The following is a 27,106-nucleotide window of genomic DNA, read 5'->3' as shown; positions in this document are numbered from 1 at the left end:
AATTCCACAGATATGTTTTAAATAGAGAAACATCTATGTAAGCTACAGTGGGAAAATGATTTGGTTTGGTAATTAGCTGAGAATAGCAAGACTTATTCTGGAAGCTTCCAGCATAATGAACAAAGCATTATGTAAAAGGGAATTGCTGCGGTACCTGAAAATAATCGAGTTAAAAGTATAAAGGTGATTACACTGGGATAAAAGTCCAAAAAGCTGCAATGAAAGAGCAACTTTATTAATTTTAATATGATGCATCAGGTTCTTGTCTTAGGTAAATGCAATCATCCTTTTATATTTTTGCAGTAGTTTGCATGGAATAAATCCTCAGCCTTCTGAGAGTCAGAGCCTTCCTAATTACATTCCGCAATACTCAGTGCATCAAGTTAACCCCAGTTCTTGATCTGAAACCTGTCAGGGAGACTTAAAAAGTAATAATAGCTGCCTGTTTAGCCTCTGTGCAGTCCTTAAATGGATTTTGAGGCTGACATTTTGGCTGATGGACACTTTTCTGAACAGTAATAATGCTTGAGGAAACATTTATTTCCAGCTGTTGCTCACGTTACCTACATTTCAGACTGTGGTTAACTTTTACTTAGCAAGAAGATGATATCAAGTCAAAAGGAATGAAAAAAAGACTTGTAAAAGTCACACTGCTGTAGTGGAGTTAATACCTTCCATCATTCATCCTAATGAAAAAGTCTATTTATATCTCTTCCTTTCATTTTTTTCATTTCTATCTTTGTAGGCCTATCAATCTATATAAGCCCCTTTGAAGGAACAGAATAAGTGAAATCCGTAATCATAAAAGCCTGTCACTATCCTGTTTGTGAATCATTTTCTACTAAAAATGAACTCAGAAGCTTGTTACTGTCCTGTCAGAGTTACAGAATAGGTTTAATAAAGTGAAGTTTAGAGACTTGGCATAATATGTTGTTAAAAAATTATTAAATTTATAAGTATTTTCTGGACTTCCTTTGAGAAATGAGTACTATTTCATAAACTTGCCATCAACACTTCTCTAAAGGGATGTTCTATACTGTATGTTACTTTGTGAAGTGGAAGCTGAGTTGTAAATAAAATGTGTAAGAAAAAGGATGTGAAAGCAGAGGGGAACATTTATCAAAAACCTACAACTGTCATTTTTAGCATTTATTACAAAAGTAAGACTGAAACATCAAAAGGTCAGTCCGAGGAAGATTGATCCTCTGTATAAATAAAGAAAAAATTTTAAAAAAGGAAGAAAAAAAGAAAAAAGGTGGGGGAGGTGGGCCCTTACATTCATCATATTGGAAAGTTTTATCCAAAAAATGAAATCACAAGAACAAAATTAAATAAACAATGTTTTGTCTCTCCCCTACACTGGCTGAATTCAGTGTTCAGCTGTATTTTCAGATCATGAAGATGAATCTGTTTTTAAAAATAAATTTTAATTCATACTGTGGTATCTGTAGGAACCTCCATATGGTGTCATTATATAAATATTAAGTAAACCAAAATATATTATTGCCAACATTGAAAACTACTATATTGCCTTATCTAACATATGGCATTGTATTTATACATACCATTGAACATCTGTTGTCAGTAATCTAATGAGATAGACAATTTTTTCTTCGCATTTAATTTTTGTAGCTACACAGTATGTCCAGCAGTGATACCTTTCTTATAAATACATTATGTTTTGCAAAAGGAATGAAGAACTGACACCGCTATTAGTAGCAAGAGACTCATACACGTCTGTATGATTACCTTTATATATAAGTCCACGTTTTGTAACTAGGTAGTATTTGGGAATACACAACTAATATCTACATCAACAGCAGTTTCCTATATACTTGAGTCTGTTTACCTCATAGAGTAGATTATTTCTATTATAAAACATGTAACATGAAAGGCAACCAAGATTGAGGAAACTTCTCCAAACTAAAGGGCCTTGCTAGAATTAAACATACCCAGACAGTGATTGTCCTAAATTTTCTTACTGAAAACAAGGACTTTTGAAGCTTTCCAAACAATAGCCAGAAGCAAAGATCATTACTGGGCTTTAGCACTTACTGCGGTCAGCTTTAGGTCATATATCAAAAATCAAAACAAAATATACTGTTACTGACCAACAAATGAATATGCTTGACATAGATATTTTTTTTTACATGATCATAAGAAGCTTTACGGCCCAGCATTCAAATATATAGTCTAAAGAATTCTGTCCCATTGGTATTTTACTGACTAGGTGCAGGCTCACCTATTTGCTTTTCTACTTACATCAGGCTCCGTTCTCTTCTATACTGTAAATATAAAGGATGAACCTATTGTTCTAACAACACTGTGTGGTGTTACAGTCCTCCAATCTATCATTACCCTTAATGTGTGAATTAAGTGAAAATGCATTCTCACTCCTACACTACTGACAGAATGAGTTCTGATATGTATAATGAAGAAGCAAATACATATGGGATATTATACTCTTTAAATTAGCACTATATTTCTCATTTAGATATTTCATTTTTCTTTCTTTGTATTTATTTATTTATTTATTTATTTATTTTTGAGATTATTTTATTATACAATTTCCTGAACAAGAATTTGTTCTTGTTCCTATGGAAACAGTTGCGCATATATAGCTCAAAAAAGAAAGGTAGTGTAAAATAAAGCTGTTAAAAAATGTAAACATAAAGACTATTGTATATATACTGTTGTGTATATATACTATTGTATAATATTAATACCACTGTATTAACAGAATGTGGAAGACATATTGATCTTAGTTAAGTCAGTCATAAAAAAAGAAAAAATTGCAGCTGAAGAATGACTCCCTCTTGTTTATTCTGCTTTAAAATCATAGATGAACAGTCCATTTCAGAAAAACAACTTAGAACAAAACACACAGTCCATTTTCACTCTTCTAGCAAAGTGTAGAAACCAGTCTTGTCTCCAGTTGTAATCTCCATGGTCTGTTACAGAACACTACATTCTAGCTGAGAGATAGCCTTTAAATAATAGATAATGCATGATATATAAAAGGGAAAGTCTTGATCCTGGAATATTTCTAGCAGCAGCAGAATGTACTGTAAATTTAATGTGAAATGCAACATATAAGATTTATCCAAATATGATGTAGATGAAGCGTGAGAGAGTAGTATCATCTAGAAGACATGCAAACTAGCTCAGTTCTTCACTGATAGAGCATAGTCTACTATAAGGTGTGATGCAAAGAACATGAAGAAATTGTCCTTGAGTTTCCATACAACTTGGGCAAAATATCTTCAGTAAAGTATTCTTTTTTTTTTTTTTTTTTTTTTACTGCTTCTAATTTTATCAATCTCTACCATGTTTAATTATGTATTAAATCCAAGATATCTTTCCTGCCATATGTATGATAGTCATCATGCTATTTTCATGCTAGCAAACTGCTTATTTATTTTTCATTATTGGAAAGAGTAATCACAAGAGTAATCACACACTCTAAGAGTCCTCAACTGTCTTTCCACAGTTCCTCCTACAAACACAAGATGAAGTTTTTTCCTGAAATTTAGTTAAAAATGCATCACCTCAGACATCTTAACACAAAGAATTTCAATTGGATATTCCTGGAATGTTAGTAGATGAGAACAGTAGCACATATCTAATGGTTTATATGTGGCTTCAGTTAAAACGTTTAGAAATATCTGCATGGAAAGCAAAATATATTTTATTTAGTATTTACAGAAAGAATTAATATATTTTTCTGCACAGAGAAATATATCAGAACAGTATTAAACACTGGAATGGGCTGCCCAAAGAGGTGGTTGAGTCGCAGTCCCTGGATGTGTTTAAGAGCCATTTGGATGTGGTGCTCAGAGATTTGATTTAGCAGAAGGTTGTTAGAGTTAGGGTACTATGGTTAGTCTATGATTGGACTTGACGATCTTCAAGGTCTTTTCCAACCTGGGTAATTCTATGATTCTATAGCATTCATTGGCTAATTTTGACCTCTGTGGAAAAATGCATGCATAGACATATGTATACATACATACATGGATGTGTACATGTATATTTAAGTGTATATACATATAAACATACATATTCTGTGTCAAACATAGGTATGTATAAACTCCCCTTTGCCTTAAGTTGATTATCAGACTGATAACTAGAAAGGAGGATTTTTAAAGACTAGTTCATTACTACCTCATAAATGCCAGTTTAGCAGTTGTAATTCATATCAATCATTTCTGCTACTGATTCTGAATAGTATATACCATACCCCATTTATATATATTAATATATACATAAAAGACTATTCACTTAAAATAGAGATATAGTTATAATTTTGTAATTTTCCTTAAACTGGAGATCACACCTGTCTTCAGTAAACCAAAATATATTATTACCAACATTGGTTTACTGATGTAATAAATAACGTTCTTACTAAAATGGAAACATGATTCTAATTTAGAGGGAATGTATTTCCTACTGGCAGCTCATTGACATTTTTTAAGTCCATGCATTGCTCACCTACTCCCAGATACTCACTGCATGCCCTTCTCTTCAACTAGCTGATTTGATTCAAGCTTCTACTTAGCTAATTTAATATTGATTTTGTTTTAGTCTCCACCTTCCACCTCCTTGGCCTTTCTGTTTAAATTAAATCTGCTTTTAAGCTGATGCCATCTCAGCCCCCATTTGCCAACACCTTAGCCTTTTCACTTAAATTGCATCTATTGTTAGATCAATCTTACTCCAGCATCCAGCGTCTGTCTCCTGAGCTTTCCACTTGACATCATATACAGGTCTAAGCAGTATCTGTTTCTGTCCCTAGCTTTCACCCAGCTTCTCCATTAAAATTAAATCTCTTTCCAATTCTATTTTCCACTTCTATTTCCAACCTCCTTACTTTTTCATTTCTAAATGGTAACAGTTTTGTGTCTGCTTTAATTTGTGGAGCTTGAAAGGAAACTTTTCAGACTCCCACACTTCTGTATAAATACCATCTCCCCCAAGTCCTATAAATGTAGCTGGGTTCTTCCAGTTTCCAGGCCTTAGCTTACAGAAGATCCATGTCAATGTTTTTGCTGTTTGAGGGATAATTTCCCCTAGCCCAGCTACAACTACCCCACTAATTGCTCTTTTTTGAAACAATAAGTGCTGCTTTTGATGTGAGACAAATAAGGCTGGAACAAAGTAGGCTCCTGTTGTGGAGAGAGATTACCAAGCCAAAGTAGTTACAAATTTAAGAGGATCCACACCAGCAGTGAAATTGGTATAAATTATCTTGGTAAATTATCATAAATTATCTTGATAATATCACAACTCAGTAAAGCACATTGAATCAAGCTATGAATTTCATGTCATAGTGTCACGGTTTGAACTAAAAATCCACCTGCGTCCGTGACAGGGGGCCGTAGGCCCCAGAGGGGCCCTAGGCCGAAAGGAAAAGTTAATTAGGAAAAGAAAAACAGCGGCAACGATCTAAGGAGGCACACTTATTTACTAAATACTATATCGAAATACAGGATAACACAATATAATACAATATAATTGAAAATTGAGCTAACGAATCAAGCAAAATAGGAGAGAGAATGAGTCCCGTAACCGAGAGGCCTACTGTGAATCTAGGCGAACGGCTGAAGGCTCCCACACACTCCCCTGAACGCCAGAACTCGAAAGACGTCAGTCTGTTCTGCGACAGAGTTAATATAGAGTCCAGGTCCCGTGACCCATCGTGTTGTTCCCTGGGAGATGTAGTCTTCTTCTGATAAGTTGCAGATTCAGTAAAATTATTCATGCTTTATATGATGTTATGATGTGGAATACTGATAGCAAAAATTACAAAATTATTAAACCATGACATTCCACCCCTTATTCTACATCATTACATTATATTTATACATACATACACACTCATATGTATAATTGTGAATAATCAGCAACCTTATTTTTTCTCAACAATCTATATTTATTCCATACAAATCCCTAAGTTGAGAACAAAACTCTATAACCTAATTTACTATTTATTAATTTTGAGAAAATGGCAAAACTGCCAGGAAAAAGAAAACATGTCAGCGGTAGAGGGGAAAGGCAGCGCTAGTAGGGCGTCCCCCACATCAAGGTGCACTCATCCTTTCCCAGCCACCACAGCAGATTTCCTTTTGACTTATACTTCTTTCCATGTGTGCTCTACACATGCATGGCCAGTGCAGGATATAGAGTCCAGATGGAAAACTTGCTTACAGAATGCCTAATTAAGGTATATAGAGAAAAAGTGTTTCCTTAACATTAATCCACTCTATCTTAAGTCCTATACCTAATTGAACTATTCTGTACCTAATTGAAATATTTTCTGAGACTCTACCTATATATCTACAGGAAAATCATTGGCTGCACTCCCCCAACATCAAATTCCCTTGTGGTACACATTGAACATTCCCATTTTTGTCCATCACCCACCATGTGCACCCAGGTCCCTGGGCAAAGACAGTACCCCGGAGAGGTTTGCCCTTTCCAGACGCTGGAAGGACCCAAACTGTTTTTCCCAACACACTCTTTATGTGTACTACAGGAACCTTATCTCCCTCCACGGTACGTAGGGAGCTGGATTGGTTAGGACCATTACGATTACTAGATCCTCGAGTGTTGACCAACCAGGTGGCTTCTGCTAAATGGTTCTCCCAATTTTTATACGTTCCGCCACCCATTGCTTTCAACATAGTTTTCAATAACCCATTGAATCGTTCAATCTTACCAGAAGCTGGTGCATGATAGGGAATATGGTAAATCCACTCAATGCCATGATTTTTGGCCCAAGTGGTTACAAGGGAATTTTTAAAATGGGTCCCATTATCTGATTCAATTCTTTCCGGAGTGCCATGCCGCCACAGGATTTGCTTTTCCAACCCTAATATGGTGTTTCGGGCGGTAGCATGGGGTACTGCGTATGTTTCGAGCCACCCAGTGGTTGCCTCCACCATGGTGAGTACATAACGCTTACCATTGCGAGATCGTGGCAAGGTGATATAATCAACCTGCCATGCCTCTCCATATTTATACTTTTGCCATCGCCCTTCCCCCCAAATAGGTTTCATCCTCTTGGCTTGTTTAATTATGGCGCATGTTTCACAATCATGAATAACTTGAGCAATAGCGTCCATAGTTAAGTCCACCCCTCGGTCTCTGGCCCACTTATATGTTGCATCCCTTCCTTGATGACCTGAAGTCTCATGGGCCCACCGAGCTAGGAATAATTCACCCTTGTTCTGCCAGTCCAAGTCTATTTGAGCCACCTCAATTTTGGCAGCTCGATCAACCTGATGGTTATTTTTATGTTCTTCAGTAGCCTTACTTTTAGGCACATGAGCATCTACATGGCGCACCTTTACAACAATGTTCCTTATTCGGGCAGCAATGTCTTTCCACAGTTCAGCAGCCCAAACAGGTTTACCCTTTCGTTGCCAATTATCATTTTCCCACTGTTGCAACCACCCCCATAAGGCATTTGCCACCATCCATGAATCAGTATAAAGATGAAGCATTGGCCACCTCTCCCGTTCAGCCACATCTAAAGCCAGCTGAACAGCCTTTACCTCTGCGAATTGACTTGATTCTCCTTTACCTTCGGTGGCTTCTGCAACTTGTCGTGTGGGGCTCCATACAGCAGCTTTCCATCTGCGATGCTTCCCTACAATACGACATGATCCGTCTGTGAACAGGGCAAATTTCTTTTCGTTTTCTGGTAGCTCATTGTATGGTGGTGCCTCTTTAGCACGTGATACCTCTTCTGTAGGTGGTGTTTCAATTTTTTTACTCTCAGGCCAGTCCATGATCACTTCTAGAATTCCAGGACGGCTGAGTTTTCCCATTCGAGCTCGTTGAGTAATTAATGAAATCCACTTACTCCAAGTGGCATCAGTAGCATGATGGGTGGAGGGAACCTGTCCTTTAAACATCCAGTTTATTACTGGCAAGCGAGGTGCTAGAAGAAGCTGAACCTCTGTCCCAACTACTTCAGAAGCAGCCCGAACCCCCTCATACACGGCTAAGATCTCCTTCTCAGTCGGAGTGTAGCGCTCCTCAGACCCTTTATATGCTCGACTCCAAAATCCTAGGGGTCGGCCTCGGGTCTCTCCTGAGGCTCTTTGCCACAAACTCCAGGTGGGACCTTTCTCTCCAGCAGCAGTGTAGAGGATGTTCTTCACATCCTGTCCCGTCCGTACTGGCCCCAAGGCCACGGCACGGGCTATTTCTTGTTTTATCTGCTCAAAAGCCTGCTGCTGCTCAGGACCCCATGAGAAATTATTCTTCTTCCGTGTTACCTGATAGAGAGGGCTCACTATGTGGCTGTAGTTTGGGACATGCATTCTCCAAAAGCCCACTACTCCCAGAAAAGATTGGGTCTCTGTTTTATTTGTGGGCGGAGACATAGCAGTGATTTTGTCAATCACATCTGCTGGGATGTGACGACGTCCATCTTGCCATTTTATGCCTAAGAACTGGATTTCCTGGGCAGGCCCCTTCACCTTGCTGCGCTTAATGGCAAAACCAGCTTTCAAAAGAATTTGGATTATCTGTTTCCCTTTCTTGGAAACCTCTGCTGCGGTATGGCCCCACACTACAATGTCATCAATATACTGCAAGTGTTCAGGAGCATTACCCTGTTCCAAAACAGCTTGGATCAATCCATGGCAAATTGTTGGGCTGTGCTTCCACCCCTGGGGTAAACGGTTCCAGGTATACTGAATACCTCTCCAGGTAAAAGCAAACTGTGGCCTACATTTTGCAGCCAATGGGATGGAAAAGAAGGCATTAGCAATATCAATGGTGGCATACCACCTAGCTTCTTTTGACTCCAATTCATACTGGAGTTCTAGCATGTCTGGTACAGCAGCACTTAATGGAGGTGTGACTTCATTCAGGCCACGGTAATCTACCGTCAGCCTCCATTCCCCACTGGTTTTACGCACTGGCCATATGGGGCTGTTAAAAGGCGAGTGCGTTTTGCTAATCACTCCCTGATTTTCTAATTGGCGAATTAGCTTTTGAATGGGGAGCAATGAGTCCCTATTGGTGCGGTACTGCCGTCTGTGAACCACTTTGGTGGCAATTGGTACCTCTTGGTCTTTTACCTGGAGCAACCCCACAGCAGAAGGATCATCTGACAGACCAGGTAAAGTTGACAGCTGCTTAACACCATTTGTGTTTACAGCAGCTATCCCAAAGGCCCATCGATACCCCTTGGGATCCTTGAAATATCCCATCCTAAGGTAATCGATTCCCAGTATACATGGAGCCTCTGGACCAGTCACAATAGGGTGCATTCGCCAGTTTTTACCAGTGAGGCTTATTTCGGCCTCCAACATAGTCAATTCTTGGGAACCCCCAGTCACTCCATGGATATAAATTGGTTGTGTCCCTTGGTGACTTGAGGGCATTAGGGTGCATTGTGCACCAGTGTCCACCAAGGCTTTATATTTCTGTGGTTGAGATGTGCCAGGCCACTTAATCCACACAGTCCAGTATACTCTGTTGTCCCTTTCCCCCCCCTGGCTGGGGGCAGGGCCCCTCTATTGTTTACCTCGTTGACTCGCAGCGACTGGAACTTTCCCCCGTTTGGAAGAGTTCACCTTGGTGGTTGTTTTGGATTGTAATTCTTTCACTCGTGCCTGAAGTGCAGAAGTGGATGAGTTATACCACTTCTTTATATCCTCCCCATGATTACTCAAGAAATACAACAAAGCAAAACGTATGGTCTTATCATTGTCGTTTGCTTGAATACGAGGTGTCTTATCGTTGTCATTTGCTTGAATACGAGGACGTCTCTTTTTTATGGTTGAGATTTTCGATGATACAGGTCGAGAGGAACTCATGTTGTTTAGCTCTCTCAATAGGCGATCGTGGAAATCCTGGTTTCCATCATCTGGTACCACCGTGGATTCATCTACATCAGGCACATTAGCCAATTTGTCAATAATATCACTTTGTGTTTCCTCCACTTTGTCTAACCTTTCTACTATTTTTTTTCCCATTTGGACAATGGCTGAAGTATAAAGCTTAACTTCTGTAGCGCTTATAAATAACTCAAGCTCCTGAAGTCTGCTAATTAGCTCATTTACAAGGGGCTTTCTTTCCCCTTTGCCATATACCAATGCAAGTGCACTGGCATGCTTTTCTGGAGCTGCCTTTGTAAAGTCACGCCACATTTGTCGTGGAACGTGGACTGCTTCAGGATCATGTAATTGGTTTGGATTGTTACGATTGAACTGGGGGCTGTAGAGCATTTCCACCAGAGCCCTTTCTCTCAAAAATTGGATACCTTTCTCCATATCAGTCCATTTCTTTTTCTCAGGCTCCAAGTCCCGTTTAAAGGGGAATCTATCTCTTACCGCTATCAACATCCGCTTCCAGAGGGTGTAGGACTGATTTTGGCATGTGCCTATACCTCTGTCCACACGTGAGTCCCTGGAAATGCTACCCAGTTGGCGAGCTTCACTGCCATCGAGCCACGCACTGTTGGCACCATTGTCCCAGCAGCGAAGTAACCAAGTGACCATATTTTCTTTTGGCTGACGTGTGAAATCCTTTCTCAGATCTCGAATTTCACTCAGTTTAAAAGATCGATCAATAATGGTCGTAATACTTTGCTCACCTTTTGCTCTATCAGGAGTCCCAGGTGTTAATGTTGGCAGCTGTGTTGATGAGGCTGCCCCATCTATAAGTTTGGACTCGAGAAATTCTCGTAAAGAAAATTTAGCTTTTGGCTCCTCGTCTGACTCTGACCCTGACTCTGACGCTTGTGTTATTTCCTCCAGGCGACCTTCCTCCTTCTTCCTCTCTCTTAACTTTCTCTCTCCTAACTTCCTCTGCTCCTCTGACTTCTTCTCCTCCTCTAACATCTTCTTATACTGCTCTAACAACCTCTGCTCCGCCGACTTCCTCTGGTCTTCTGACTCCTCCTGCTCTCCTGAGTCCCCCTGACCTCCTGAGTCCCCCTGCTCTCCTGAGTCCCCCTGCTCTCCTGAGTCCTGCTCTCCTAACTCCCTCCGCTCTTCTAACTCCTTCTGCATTTTCTCTATCTGAGTTGAAACTCGTTTTGTTTTTCGCCCTCTTACAGGGGCAACCAACATTGTATCTGGTGCCCCCGGTGGTTGGTTAAGTTGGAGTACATACGGTTCAGACTTGAGGGTGTCGCATTCCGCCCTGAGGACGTTATAACTAGACTGGAGGGCGTCGTGCTCAGACTGGAGAGCGTCGTAGTCAGACAGGAGCTCGTCGTACACAGACCGGAGGGTGCTGCGACTGGCTTTGAGGGCGTTGTAGTCGGCCTTGAGGTCAGTGTACAACGAGTCAATAGAGTCATGTTTGACCTGGAGATCGACGCACTTACACAGGAGGGCGCTGTGCTCGGACTGGAGAGTGTCGTGCTCGGACCGGAGGGCATCGCGCTCAGTCTGGAGAGTGTCATGCTCGGACCGGAGGGCATCGCGCTCAGTCTGGAGAGTGTTGAGCTTGGTCTGGAGGGCATTGTGCTCGGTCTGAAGAGTGTTATGCTCGGACTGAAGAGTGTTGTGCTCGGTCCGAAGGGCATTGTGCTCAGTCTGAAGAGCGTTATGCTCGGACCGGAGGGCATTATGCTCGGACTGAAGAGTGTTGTGCTCGGTCTGGAGGGCATTGTGCTCAGTCTGAAGAGCGTTATGCTCGGACTGGAGGGCATTATGCACAGACTGAAGAGTGTTGTGCTCGGACTGGAGGGTGTCGCAGTTGGATTGGAAGGCATCATGCTCAGTCTGGAGAGTGTCATGCTCGGACCGGAGGGCATCGCGCTCAGTCTGGAGAGTGTCATGCTCGGACCGGAGGGCGCCGTGCTCGGACTGGAGAGCGTCGTGCTCGGACCGGAGGGCGCTGTACTCGGACTGGAGAGTGTTGAGTTGGGATTGCAGGGAGCTTTTCTCATCCCAAAGTTTTTCTGCGTCAGCTCTAAGACTCTCTTTCTCGTACCAGATTGAGTCTCGTTGGTACAGGAGATCTTTTCTCTCAGCTTCAAAAACTTTTTCTCTCTCTACCTTCTCATCCCAAAGTTTTACTGCGTCAGCTCTAAGACTCTCTCTCTCGTACCAGATTGAGTCTCGTTGGTACAGGAGATCTTTTCTCTCAGCTTCAAAAGCTTTTTCTCTCTCTACCTTCTCAGTCCAAAGTTTTTCTGCCTCAGCTCTAAGACTCTCTTTCTCGTACCAGATTGAGTCTCGTTGGTACAGGAGATCTTTTCTCTCAGCTTCAAAAGCTTTTTCTCTCTCTACCTTCTCAGTCCAAAGTTTTTCTGCCTCAGCTCTAAGACTCTCTCTCTCAGGAATGGTATTGACTAAGGCCCAATAAGCATTAGCTAGGCCCAAAATCATTTGTGCCTCCTGAGATCTGCCTGAGCCACAACATTCCTGCCTCAAATATGCAATCAAACTCTCAGGATTCTTCAAGTGTTCAGGAGTGAAGCTCCATAACACTGAAGATGTCTGTCCTTTGAGAATCTCTTCAATTCCCTGCCACTCAGTATTCTCTGGTTCTAGGGAAGACTTCCTCCGGATGTTATAAATCCAGATACTGAGTGAGATTATTACAATAATCAACAGTAAGATCAGGGAGATTAAGAGTGTGGCCCACTGATCATTCAAGAACTGCATAAAGGATTCATAGAAAGAAAGAGGAGCACGCTTAAAAATCACCATTTCTGTATAATTAGTTGCATTAGTTGCTCCCTCTGGAGCTGTATACAGATACGAAGTGAGCATTGCTAACCATGCTTTCAATTCATTATACAATTGTATAGCTCCATAAGAAAAAGTGGCTAGCTTAAACATGGCCCAATATGTTCGGAGCGTCTCAAAAAAGGAACCAATGGCACACAGTCCCTGGTAAAACAAATTTAGTAGAGAAAACATCTTTTTTCCTCCAATAGAGAGAAAAAGTAAAAGAAAACAAAGCTCAGCAGTGTTTATAAAATATACCGGAGTATTGGCAGTCCGCCTGGACTTTCAAGGTCAAGCTCGCAGGTGCAGAATCGCAAACACGAGATAGCTCCTTAACAGGGAAAAAAAACTCGTAGCTCTGTTAAAAGCTAAAAGAGCAACAGAAGAAAACACAGAAAAACAGCAACTCAATATGCCCGCATTCTCCACCAAAATCTGTCACGGTTTGAACTAAAAATCCACCTGCGTCCGTGACAGGGGGCCGTAGGCCCCAGAGGGGCCCTAGGCCGAAAGGAAAAGTTAATTAGGAAAAGAAAAACAGCGGCAACGATCTAAGGAGGCACACTTATTTACTAAATACTATATCGAAATACAGGATAACACAATATAATACAATATAATTGAAAATTGAGCTAACGAATCAAGCAAAATAGGAGAGAGAATGAGTCCCGTAACCGAGAGGCCTACTGTGAATCTAGGCGAACGGCTGAAGGCTCCCACACACTCCCCTGAACGCCAGAACTCGAAAGACGTCAGTCTGTTCTGCGACAGAGTTAATATAGAGTCCAGGTCCCGTGACCCATCGTGTTGTTCCCTGGGAGATGTAGTCTTCTTCTGATAAGTTGCAGATTCAGTAAAATTATTCATGCTTTATATGATGTTATGATGTGGAATACTGATAGCAAAAATTACAAAATTATTAAACCATGACACATAGGTAATTTTGGAAGATAATTTTATTTGATAATATAATATTCCAAAGTATGATAATATCAAATAAATAAAGAATAGTCATCAGTAGTTTAGCTGTATTTTTTTTTTAAATCTCAGTTCTGAATATCATAACCTGATTATATTAACTTATTTTATATTTTGGAGCCCAGAACTGCACACAGTATCCAAAATGAGGCTGAACCAAACCTAAATATAATGAGAGAACTGCGTCTTTTGGCTAGCTGACTGTGCTGTGTTTAATGCACCCTAAAAAGCAGTTTGCCCTTTTGTCTGCTAGGGCCCAATGCTATATCATTTTGAATCTTCTGTCAACTGCATTATTGTATTTAGAATGTGTTTCCCATGCGCTCTTTCTCTTGTCCTCTGTAATCTAGGACATAGCTAGACTCACTTCAGTCTTCATTTTACATAGTTTTGTCCCAGAACAGTCAATATTAACTGTTTCAGTGCAATTAGTTTTGTTAGCTGAAATTTCATCTCAGTGCATTTGTATTTTTCTCAGTATTGCAGTTTAGCAAAACTAAATAATGCTGTGTTACTTCCATCATTTATATGATGACTTTTACTCCTTGGCATTGATTTCTCTACATTTTCTTTTCCTTCTTAATCATCACAGTTAATCAGGACAATGTGCTATTTTATGGGACGATATTTCAGGACTTACAAAGTTTTCATAAAAATGTATTTTTTAATTCATCTTCCTTCAGTGAGAGATTTTTTTTTATGGACAAAGTCAATATAGCATTGTCTTTCTTTATCCTTAACAGATTAATACACTAGTGGTGTTGCACAGTCATCTTGCTCCACATTCAACTTTCTAACAGTGAGAAAACAATTTTCCTTGCTACATGTTTCCTGACACACAAAATATTCATTCTTTTCTTCTGCATCATACATAAGACCACTGGCCAGTGTAAGCTCTGGTTTTTTAATGCTCTAAATTCTTTGTTCTTTTTTTCATAGCTGAGAATGTAGTTACAAGGTGTTTGGGATTTTTTAAAGATATAATTTGAGAATAAAGAGCTTAATTAGTGAAAGCGCTGGTAATGATAAAATATATATTAAGAAATAAGCAAGACAACTTGAAGAGCCAGACATAAGCATTAACATGAGGTAGTGTTTCCCCATTTGCAGAGAAGCATTTACAAACTAGTACTCACTGCTACAGTTGGATGCAATTAAATAGCAGACTTAGCAGGTGCATCTACAGCAACTCTGAAACAGAAAAATCTCATATTCTAGGGGAAACAGAGAGCATCATAGAAGGACTCGATCATGTGTTCAGAGGGACTGGAGAATGCTGGTTTGACAAATCAATAGAAGGGTTATTTTGCCAGCTTCTCCATCTGAAAAAAAAAATAAACAAATAAGGGCAAGAGCAAAGGATGATCAGAGCTTGCTGGTTTCTGGTCATCCAGAGAGACCAAAGATTGAAAAAAGAGGTTTGATAATCTGGAGATCACAGAAGGAGTTTATCCAGTTCTATTTCTGATCTGTAAACTTGAATTCAAAGAAGGCACAGTAGAGCCACAAGCTTATCTGCTGGCTAGTAAAAGCGATTTTGTGCTGGGATGAGAATAGCACCTAACCTGTGTATTAGCAATGAACTGTAAGTGGAATAGATCAATTCCAGTTGGTCCTAGCATCTGTGTTAAAGACTTTTGAAATGGTTGTGTGGTTTATGGCATCAAACTAAGCAGTAATATAATGGCACACTAATGCATCACATACATACTTGAATCATACAGCTGAAAAATATCAGAAACCAGATTGTGACTTCTGTCTCTTCTGAAGCCACTGTGGACGCATCTATGTGATCATGTGCTTGGAGAGGGGACTGAAGATATATATACATCCTTCTGTACAACAGTTTTTATTCTTGACTACCTGATCTGCCATTTTTGTGAACTGGCTGGGAATGAATTGTGAAAAATCATTGGCATTGTTTTTGTTTCAGTACTACGCATACCTAATGGCTACATGTGCCAGAGTGCTAGAGTTGAACTGCTAGAATGTGAAGAGCTGTTTTTGATGAATGATCATGAGTGAGTCAAAAGCCTATGGGTGAAAATCAGAGACTGGGGTAACAAAGAGAACTTTGAAGCTGGGGTCTACTACAGGTGGCCCAATCAAGCAGAGCCTGTTGATGAAGCCTTCTTCCTCCAGCTACAAAAGTCATCAGTGATCGCAGACCCTTGTCCTGCAAAGGGACTTCCACAACCCTGACATCTGCTGGAAAAGTAGCACAGCAAGATGTAGGTGATCCAAGAGGTTCCTAGAGTGTATCAAGGATAACTTTCTCAGCCAGGCAATAGACAGCCCCACCAGGTGGGGATGCATTGCTGGACCTGCTGATGACCAGAGAAAGTTAACTGATTAGTAACATCAGGATTGTAGGATTCATGGGCTGTAGTTACCAGGTAGTGGTGGAGTTCTAACTCTTGACTGATATCAGACAGGCAAAGAGTAAACTCAGGAAGCTTAATGCCAGGAAACCCAAATTCCAACTCTTCAAGAAGTTAGTCAGCATATACCCCTGAGTATCTGTCCTCAAGGACAAGGGAGCATAGCAGAGCTGGCAGATCATTAAGGAAGCTTTTCTTTATGTGAAGTCTGAAAGAACTGGCACCAGATAGTTGGAACAATCTGACTAAATCAGAGAAAGATATAAGAAAGTGTGTTTCTTGATGCCTGGGAGACAACTGAAAAAGTAAAGACCTTAGGAAGAATGACTGAATCACCAAGGTTGAAAATATCCAACATTATCCAGTCCAACCATCGACATACCACCAATAGCATCCCACTAAACCATGTCTCTTAGTACAACATCTAAACAATTCTTGAACACCTCCAGGGATGGTGATGCCACCTCCCTCCTGGGCAGATGATTCCATCACCTGACAACTCTTCTGGGGCAGAATTTCTTCCTAGTATCCAACCTGAACTTCCCCTTGTGCAACTTCAGACCATTCCTTCTAGTCGTCTCGCTAGTTATGTGGGAGAAAAAAAAAAAAAAAAAAAAAAAAAGAAAATTAAATGCTTATCTAGAAAGTTAAAAAGCTAAAAGTAGCTTGTAAAGCTACAAGTGCAAATATTGGAAAATCCAAAGTTTGAACTTCATGCAACTAGCCCTGACAGTTCCCCATTTTTGCGTCTTCTTTCTTGTTGACTTTGGCTCCTTGTCTCACTATCCATCACACTCTTTAACTAATTACTTCTGTTGCTTTACTTAATGACCATGGTTACATTACAATATTGCCATTCAAAAAATCTTAGCACAGTGTGAAAAATGCAGTGAAAAATAGTATTTCAAGACCCATTGATTACTATTAGCTTCTGTAAATAAAAAGATCCATGCAAGCAGCTTCTAGCCTTCCCATGTCCTGGACAGGGGATAGCCAGAAGTGCCATCAATTCTAGCTATCATTTTGAAGGCTTACCCTCATTTATAAAAAGGAGAGGCAACCATCAAGAGGATCTAAGCTGTTCTAGGACAAGAGACTGCAGGATTTCTTAGGCGTTGTGTTATATCACTGCTCTACTCATACTCTGTACCTCCTTCCAGACACACTTAGAATGTAACAGCTTTGAAAGGAGAAATCAGTAATACAACAATGGGCTTACAAGCCGTGGCAACTGTTTGCACAAGGTCTGCAAGAAAGTCAGAGGAATATTACCAGAGAAGCTGAATTCCAGATGAGAGGTTGGGAAGGGAGGAAGTTTTCAGATCTCTGATTCTTCAACCTTACCTTCGAAAAGAAAGGAAATTTCAACTGGCATATGGATGAATGCTCTGCATTAATAATAGTAAGGCATACCTATATGTCATCTGTCTACAAAAGAATAGCCCTCAGAGTTATTGATGATAGTGGATACACCTTATTCAGCTAGCAGCACATTGCACTTTTCTTATTCAGGCAGATTATGACAACTGCATCTCTGATATGGCCCACGAGTGAATGAACACCATTTTAACGGACTACCCTTAGTGGGCAACCAGCACAGATTTGCACTTCCAAGCCCAGCAGGTAGTGAACTCCAAAATACATTTCATACTGGCCATGAAGCATCCAGCATAACTGCAAAACTGAGGTGACACAAGGAGAGAAAAATTCTCTGGGAACACAGATCATGTTATGCAGCCAGCTGCTGATAAAATAACTAGTTTCTGCTGCAGCCTGCTATTATCTGTGGGGTGCTAAAGAATCCTCCTCTCAGGATTTTAAGTTTCTCTCTGCATGACTGTAGTTAATGACTGGACTCTATGGGTGTTCCATGCTTAGTGATTGAATATCCCTGCTGATACTTGTTGGTCTTTTAATAAATTAATAAATAAAGGCATAGAATTATAGAATTTTATGGAAGAAAAAAGAAAAAAGTTTTTTCATTGAACTTACTTCCAGGCAGCTTTCTTTAGTTAATTGTTGTAATCCTATGACTATACAGCATGTATTATCCATAATCCAGTAGTCAGAAAAGAACAAAATCAATTATTCAATATCATCCTTAAAGCAACATTTTCCCTTTGGAACATGTATGCACACATTGCTGCTAACTTGTCCGATTAAACAGAGAGATGTGCACATCCGAATAATTCAGTCAACATTAAATTTTATTTAATGTTCTTTTGTAACCTTAGTTCTAGGACTCTGCTAGACATAATGCTGAAAATATCTGGTAAAATCTGCCTGAATTCTTAAAATGAAAAGTAGCACACAATTCAAATAATGGTAATGAATGTTAAAGAGCTATCAGCCAAAAAATAGAGCGCATAACGGAAAACATCACATTCTGTTCTCCTGTGTGATAGAGCAGCTCTTGCCTTGAGAATTATCCTCGCATGAATTTCAAGTCAAACTTCAGCTTTACTACTGTAAAACATGCCTTGAATTGCAAAAGAGGAAGTCTCAACTAAGCATATTTGAACATCTTATCTCAAAACTTTTTTGATAGTGTTATTAAATGTGTTCTTTGTCAAAGACGCATCTGTGTTTCCCATCATAAATACATTCTGACTTCATTTCTTTCTCCAGAAGATCTGTTGGCAGAAGAACCAACTGATTCTGTTACTCTGGAGGCATGATTTTTTCCAAAAATTAATAATTAGCTATGGTTTATGTTATACACACACACATATATATACACATTCATTCAGAGAAGATTCTGCTGCTTTTCCATATCCAGCTGCCACCTGTATATTCTGAACTTGTTTCTACTGTTGCCTTACATTCCTGCTAGTCCTTTGGTTTGTGAAAGTTGAGAAGAGGTTACATTCATGAGCTAAACTCTTTTCACTGGCCACGTTTCTAAAAGCTTCAAAAGGAGTAGAATCTGAATCATGAAATATATGCTGAGATTGCCCTAAAACCAAGATGCTACATTAACCCACAGCAGAGCTGTGAATTAGCATGCATGCTGACAAGCACACACGTCTGGTCAGCCAGAGGATTCCTTGTCTGCTCAGGCACTGTGCTATGTGGATCCCAAAGACGACAGAGCACAGAGCCTTCTGGAAGCCACACTGTTTTTTTACCTACTTCTGGTACTGCAAACCTGTACATGGGCTTACTTTCTTTTTTTTTTTTTAAATAATTTTTCCATACTTATTTTTCAGTTGACGCATTTTCATTTCCATTTGTTCATTTCTGGCACTGTTGTGTTTTCAGTTGATTTTATAGGCGGAATTGACACATACTCCTACCGACAACCCCCCCAGGAACATGTTGAGTTAAAGCCTGTAAAGCCTGTAGGTAAGGTTCTGGTCCTGTGGACCATATTAATGCTTCTAACTGGACTGAAAGTTAACCTTCTCCTGACGTAATTTTGGCATGAGGTTACTAATAATTTAATTATACTTTAATTAGAACTTAATTAAAAATTAATCCACATAAAACATATTAGTAAGGTCACTATGTCATTGATGACATATCTACTAAGGAGAGGATTAAGAGATAGCACCATGTCTGCCATGTTGTGTCTTGGCTTAACACAGGGAGAGGCTCACACTGAAGGATGACATTGCTTCCCTGCTGACTTTTCAACAAGAGAGCTGATTTATTGCTGATGCTTCATAAATCTTAATGAGATTAACCCACTTGTGGAAAAACAGAAGCTTTTACGTTTGGCCTGCGACTGAAAGAAAAATGTTTCCAGAAAACTACATCAGCTTGAAATCTATAGAGTTTCGTAGCAACTTCATTATCTCTTTGTTGTCAGTTATTTGTTCCCACCATGACAATCACATAACATAGGCATGTCCTACAAAATAATCTCTGTGTTATCTGATGATAATTTTGGATACACGTATTTACATTTTAGTTGAAGTATATGAAAGTACCGAGAGATGTTATCAGTACATGTATTTTGGAAGAAGATCTGATTTCCTCAAGTAGATGATATTTCATTGTATTACTGGTAAAACAGAAGATACTCTTTTGGAAATTATTCAGTGTATATAAGTTGTTACCTTGATGCCCTCTATATTTCCCTTAACCTCTGGTTCTTTCAAGCTTCTTAAGCGTAACACAAAATGATTGCAGATAAATGATTGCACTTGATTTAACAACTTATTATACTTTATTTACCAATGAAGATAATTAAAAAATATGTGTAGAGGTTTCTCCCAGTGAATGCATGTCCTGGGAGTCAATTTAAAGAGGTCAATTGCTAACAAAGTGCTTTGAGTGGCCACTTGAACTTTGCTTGAGACTATACTAATATTTGCATGTTTTTAAAATACGTTTTACTCATGCTGAAGCTTTCCGTTTATAGGAATAAAGATGAACAAAATGTTGAAAAATCCAGTGGATAAATATTATAGGATTATGAATGTCCCAATGTGAGAAAAGCCTTATCTCAGTGTTACAGTAAGAAATATTGTATTAAGGCATTAACACAAAATAAAATAACAAGATGTTTGATGTAGCGTTAAGTATATCACCATGTTGAAATCTGCATTTACATAACATTTCATTAGACACTCACTTTAATACATTTTCTTTGGGAAAAGTGACAGCAGAAAGGAGTTCTGACCATTCTTAAGATGTTTGAGACTGAAAAGAGTAATTGGTATCTATGAAGAGGAAAGTCGCAGATACAGTATTTACATCTTCCTATTAAAAATTAAAATCTCTTTAATTTTTAAGCTGATGTGAGGTTAGATGTAAAGCAGTACATGAGCAAAATTACTGTAATTAATGGTGAGAAAAAAATATTTTGAGAAAAGATTTATGTATCCATCCCTTCCTTCTTTCAAAAGCTGTTCATTTTTGTACAAAAGTCGCATAATATGAGAATTTGTTCTTTGGAAGCAGATTTAGGTTAAGTTGCTCAAAGGATCTGGGGGATGTTGAAGAGCTTGCAATACTGAAAATAAATAGCATCTTCCCATTTCCCACATATGAAACAAACAGAAGTAGAATGTTTTCCTTGAACCACGGAGTTTCAATTAAAATAAGTGGAAGGCAGAAGGGACAACAAAGGGAGTGGGAAAAATTGTTATGCTCTTTTTGAGTCACATGACATATAGGTTGTAAAGAAGACTGTTATGTCTTCAGTTTTGTTTGCTTCAAACATGATATCAACAACCAGGTCACTTGACACTAATTAAAATTTTATCTATGTGCCGCTAGATGGAAAATAGAGAAGCATGTGCACAAGAAAAGGAAAGCAAAACATTGCATTTCCGTTTCGTTTGGGTTTCTTCATTTTTATCATAATGTTTTGAAGAAGTTAAAAGTGTTGCATTTTGGCTTTCACTTTTTTTTTTTTTTTTTAATCATGATTAATGATTTTCCAAAGTTACATTTTGCATGAGCATCATTTCTGCTTGGGTGAGTAGGTCTGATCTAGTTCTATTCTAGTTGTAGGCAACTCTGTCTGGACATACACTGAGTCCCTAATTTCAAAGGAGAAATTGCATTACTAGAACTGTTGCAAGCTTGTGAGATTCACAAAGTGTCTGAGAAACTGTCAATTGAGGGGTTAGCACTCTGGCTGTTTTGTGTCCTGCCCAGTTCATATCTTCTCTCAAGAGCCTGACTACCATGAATACATTGTGAAAGGCCATTGCAGAATTTCCAAGCTTGAGCACATGGCTTACAGGCAGATATGAGAATACATATATTCAGCAGGCACACGAATGTGTGAGTCCAGCTCAAAAGTATGTTTGTCATCAGATGAAAATCCATAACCTAGTGACCATACATCTTACTCTGCTAAACACTGCTAAAATATATTATACTGAAAAGAGTCTATTGTTATGTGCACTTCCAGCATTTTTCATCCCTAGCAATACTGTTCCCCACGTTTTTTGCTTTTCTGTTAAGCATAATGCAAACCTACCTCTTCGGATCCAGCTACTCGTTCTTGACCTTTTATGTGAGTCTTACAGATGAGGAAGTTAGTGACTGGATTTTTTGGTTCATTAGTTACTAACCTGTCAGCTGTTGTGAATTTACATCTCAGAAATGAGAAGCATAGGACAGGCTTTCATTTGTAAATAATTCATGTGTTTTGTGTTTTTCTTTAGGTCGAACTAAGTAACAAAAGTTCCCTCAAGACTTCTGATGTTGTAGCTAAAGAAAAAGACGTTAAAAGGAAAGACCAACCTTGTGACTCATCGTTCTGGAAGAAGCACATAGTCACGGCGTGCGGATTGTTCTTCCCACAGGCTCAGTGTCATTATCAGCGTTGTTATTTGGTAGATCCTTGTAGATGATCTTGAATTTTTGAATGATTTACTTATATGGACTCTTGTAAATTGTAAATTTTTTCTTTTTTAATTTTAATATTTTTACAGCATTTAATGTTAAGGCATGAAAACAAAACCTGTGAAATTTATGAGAAGGATGCATCTTTCTCAAGGAAGTCAGTATTTTTTATCTGATAGAATCATACTGTGCCTGGTAAAAATCATGTCAATAAACAATGATTTGGACTCCAAATAATACAGCAGGAGTTAAATCCTAATGGTGCAAAGGAGCTCATTTCCATGCTGTATTTTGAAATTCACAATGTCCAATCCTAGGTTTTTTTTGAACTGCTGTATGCAGTAGGGATAGATATATGATTCTGCTTGACCAGGATGTTCCAGCACTAGTGTACTCATCTAATTATTGCAATTCATATATGGCTCCTTCTCCCTCCCTAATCTCTTTTACTCTGAGCCCATCAACATTAGCTTTCTCTGATTCAAAAAGAAATAGAATGGCCATGCCATCTGTGGATGTCAGTCATGAGAAACCCTTAATTCCAGGGTTCTTTAGGTGTCTGTGATTTGCACACTTTTAAACCCTTTTCCTCCCTTCTCCCAGGAAGAAGCCAAGCATGAATGTACAGTATAAGGCAGCACCTTCAGCCTTAGAAGCCTCTGGGAAATAATTTTGCTCCTTATTTAAACGTAAACAAGCAATTCTGAATATGTGTACAAAAATTTGTAAAGTTATTTGTAAATACTTCTAGGCAAAGAATATGTATGTAACTGTTGTATTTTGTTTTCTATTCTGTCACCACTAGCATAAAGTGATACACAAAAGCTACTTTATTTGGGAAACTGGCAGTCTTTTTACCGGAACTCTGTGTTTCTTTCTTCTTGATTACTGTTTAAAATGCCATGCACAGTTTTACATGCCGGAGTTACATCAGTCCATGTAATGTGCCACAGCATCAGTGTAAATTTCACCAGGGCTTGGGGGCAATTTCCCTTTTTGTGTTTTCTCATTTTGTGTCATGAAAAACATTCATTCTGATATGCATATCTCTCTTTCCACTCAAAGCTGAGCTAAGGTCCACTAAGTTCCTTCATAAATTTACCTAATAGTCTTCAAATAGTAAATTGCATTCCAACAGCTTTCAGATTCACAGTTTGCTGTTTTCTCTTGAAGCTTGTCTATCCTGTCTTTTCCAGTGTCATGGGTTACTTAGATTTACCTATGCCCGTGACAGGGGAAGCCACCCCGTGGGCCCCCCTCCCGGGGCCCGGAAAGGAGGGGGAAAAAGGGAGTGGGATAAAACAGCGACAATCTAAGGAGGAAAAACTTATTTTACTAAATATGATACCGAAATACAAGATAACACAATATAATATAATTGAGGCTAACAAATTGAACGAAACAGAGAGAGAGAGTCCCCGAAAACCGAGAGGCCTACTGTGAACTTTAGGCGACACGGCTGGAACGCTTCCCACTCTCCGAGAAGTTCGAGAGAAGAAGGAGGGCACTCCAGCCTGGGAACGAGTTTATACAGCGTCCTGGTCCCGTGACTTATCATTAACCCTGTTGTTCTCTGGGATATGTAGTCTTCTTCTGTGGACTGCACATTCAATAGAAGTATCCATACTTTACATGATGTTATGATGTGGAATACTGATACTGATAGCAAAATTACAAAACCATGACATCCAGTCTGAGCAGATGTGAAATAGATGAAGACTTGCTTTGATTCTTTCCCTTAGAAAGTCAGTTTGTGTTAATTAGTTATATGAACCTAATGTGATTGTTAATACAGTCTATCATTGTTAGGTAGAAAGACGTTTGTGGTACATCCACCTGTTTCCCAGTTAGTTGAATCAAAAACCTCACCATCCTTGGGGAAATCATCAGCTAAACATGGATTAACCTTCCCTTCCAGTATGAAGCGTTAAGACAAAGTCAACAATAAAAACTGAATAGAACTCTTCCTTCTTAGGGCTCAATATACCTCAAACAGTAAGTGTTTTTGTGTAAGGTCAGACTGTGCCAAAACCAGGAATGCTGTACATGAAAATAATGCCATCTGTCATCATGTATTTGAATGTTTCTGATATGCTATTTTCTCATATTTTCTAGAATATTGAAAATTAAGAGGTTTTTCCTGTCTTTAAGACTTCATCTGCGTGAAAAAGAAAAAAAAAAAGAAAAAAAAATAAAAATAAGTACCTGTCACAAAGCTAGTATAAATAATATCAGTTTTGAGGTTTCATGAAGAGGAGACAATGTGAATTTCTTTGTAGTTGCCATATTCTAATAAGGCAAAAAACATTTTTATCTACTTACGTAAAATGTTACTTTTGCTTAGCACAAAAGATTGTTTCATTTCTTTGTATGATACCTTAAACAATGACAATGTCTATTCAGCCAGTGCCTGCAGCCTTCTGAGTTTGAGATGGCTCCAGAATTTTGAAGACTGGCAAATCTGAGGGTTGTTCAGAGCCAAATGGCTTTCAGGAGCTGCCTTGTTTCTCCATTTCAGAGAGTTCACAGTGTGGGTATCTCGTATTGATTCCAGTGATCAATGCAGTTCACATATGGGCTTTGCATTTCAGCATTAACTTCATGGAATTAATTGTTATGGGCTGATAGATAAGAGGCTTCCAAGTGAAACCAGTTCTACCATGAGGACCAGAGAGGAGAAAAGGGAAGGAGTACTGAAGGAGTACTACATCCCCATCATTTGCACACATTCACCTTCAGAGCAAATGCACCCTATTCTGACAGAGCTTTGGAAGCATATATTTAATTTCCTACCAGTACAGACATATCTGCTGGATCGTGTTTTACACATTTCTCTGGATATACCTCTTTCCTGGCTTTCTGTTGAACCTTCAGATTTTCAGCTTATTAATGAAGAGCCATGGGCATGCCACAAAAATTCTGCAAAGACAGAACCTGACTGCTCTTCTGTCTATCTGAAGTATTGATCACTTTTTAGACGGAGAACACTAACGAGAATATTACAAGTAAGCTTAAAATGTTGGAATCCTTACTAATACGGCAAGTTTCTCATCTGTCTCACTTAATGAACAGAACAACCCTAATTGAGTGGAATTTGTCTTCATTAGAACAAGCAAAAATGGACACTGCAATGCCGAGGAAAACTGTCTTTCTTTTCTAAATTGAGACACACAAAAATAAATAAATAAATAAATAATAGTAACTAGAAATCTGTTAGTGTTGGGAAAAACAATTGAGAATAATAAATGAATTGAGTGTTAATTGCTGTGTCATCCAATGCAGTATACATACTGGCTAAAGTTATGGAAGTCTTGAGAAATAATGCTATTCTAATACATATGCTTTCAGCAAGGTGTTAGGTGACTCTCAGATCAACCAGAGACATAACTGCTGACTTTCTAAATAAGCTTGGATATTTTTGTTAAATTTAAATGTAACATGCAATTCAGGGGATGGCTGCATTTTTACTGCAAAAGAGAGTTTGCTCTTAAAATTTCAGAGCAGACCATCAGTTGGTATAAGCTGTACTTTGGTGGAATTTGTGTACCGTAGTATAACAGTTTATAACAGCTTGAAGATTTGTCCTTCTGCCTTTCAGATCTTTTTCCTTCCTGCAAGTCTCTGGCTAATTCAAGTTCACAGATAATTAGATCTGCAATGGTACTTTTTCTGATAATGAAACTGGGCACGTGACTGCAAAAAGATGGTGTTACATATTCAGTAAGGATTGGGCCGGGTACAAACAGAGTTTTTAAAAAGCAGCTGATGTTTTTAGGACCTGAAACAGGAAATGTATAAAGAAATGTTTATGAACAGATCTTTTCATGACTGATGAGCCAAGAAGGCCAACTGTATCCTGGGCTGCATCAAAAGAGGGGCGGCCAGAAAGGTGAGTTATGTGATTGATCCACTGTACTCCACCCTTGTCATCCCCATCTGGAGTACTCTGTCCAGGCCTGGGACTGCTGCAACACCAGAAATATTCAGAGCTGTTGGAGTGGGTCCAGAGGAGGGCCACAAAGATGATCAGAGGGCTGCAGCACCTCTCCTTTGAAGAAAGGCAGAGGGCTTGTTCAACTTGGAGAAGAGAAGGCTGAAGGGAGACTGCATTGTGGCCTTCCGTTATGTGAAGAGAGCTTATAAACAGGAGGGAGACTGACATTTTACATGATGTGATAGTGATAGGACAAGGGGGAATGGCTTTAATCTAAAAGAGGGGAAACGTAATGTAGAAGTTAGGCTGAAATTCTTCACTCAGAGAAAGGTAAAGTTCTGAAAGAGGTTACCCAGAGAGGTTGTGGGTGCCCCATCCCCTGAAGTGCTCAAGGCTGGGTTGGTTGGACCTGGGCAATCAGTGTCTGGCAACCTTGACCACTGCAGGAGGATGGAACTGGTTAATTTTTGATATCCCTTAGAACACAAGCCATTCTGTGATTATATGATAGAGTGATGATATATTAAAATTGCTGGTGTTGCTGGAGACAAAGTGGTTGGGCTGTTGTCCAAAGCTTTTTCCTATCCATATTGATTTTTGACTCAAAAAAAAACTGAAATTATTACATGTTTTGAAGATCAATCATGATTTCAAGTTCCTCTCTAAAACAGAACAGTTTATTGCCTGTATTTATACAAAGTCCTTATAGTGTTAGAATATGATACTAACTGCTCTAGATGATTTACAGTAGAGCTGTATCAGTTAAAATCACAGGAATTTTACCTGGTTTTATTTAACAT

The 27,106-nt window shown here is 39.1% G+C and overlaps 1 protein-coding gene across 6 annotated transcripts in view; it reads left to right on the top strand.

Moving 5' to 3' along the window:
• The window catches only part of NKAIN3 (sodium/potassium transporting ATPase interacting 3), a 315,711-nt gene extending 292,511 nt beyond the window's left edge, over nucleotides 1–23,200 (top strand). For 4 of the 6 annotated variants that reach the window (XM_085539514.1, XM_085539515.1, XM_032442740.2 and 1 more), the window contains one exon: nucleotides 22,192–23,200. In XM_085539514.1, the coding sequence (XP_085395640.1) occupies nucleotides 22,192–22,205 (14 nt within the window). In that variant the 3' untranslated portion in view covers nucleotides 22,206–23,200. Of the gene's footprint in view, nucleotides 1–19,327; nucleotides 19,412–22,191 lie in introns of all 6 variants that reach the window. The other 2 variants (XM_085539513.1, XM_015855766.3) reach the window with 1 other exon arrangement.
• The last annotated feature ends 3,906 nt before the right edge of the window (nucleotides 23,201–27,106 follow it).

This window comes from Coturnix japonica, chromosome 2 (assembly GCF_054131305.1).
Source record: "Coturnix japonica strain WE chromosome 2, WE-NBRP24, whole genome shotgun sequence".
In the NCBI taxonomy this organism is placed as follows: Eukaryota; Metazoa; Chordata; class Aves; order Galliformes; family Phasianidae; genus Coturnix; species Coturnix japonica.
This window is presented reverse-complemented; position numbering and strand designations above follow the sequence as displayed.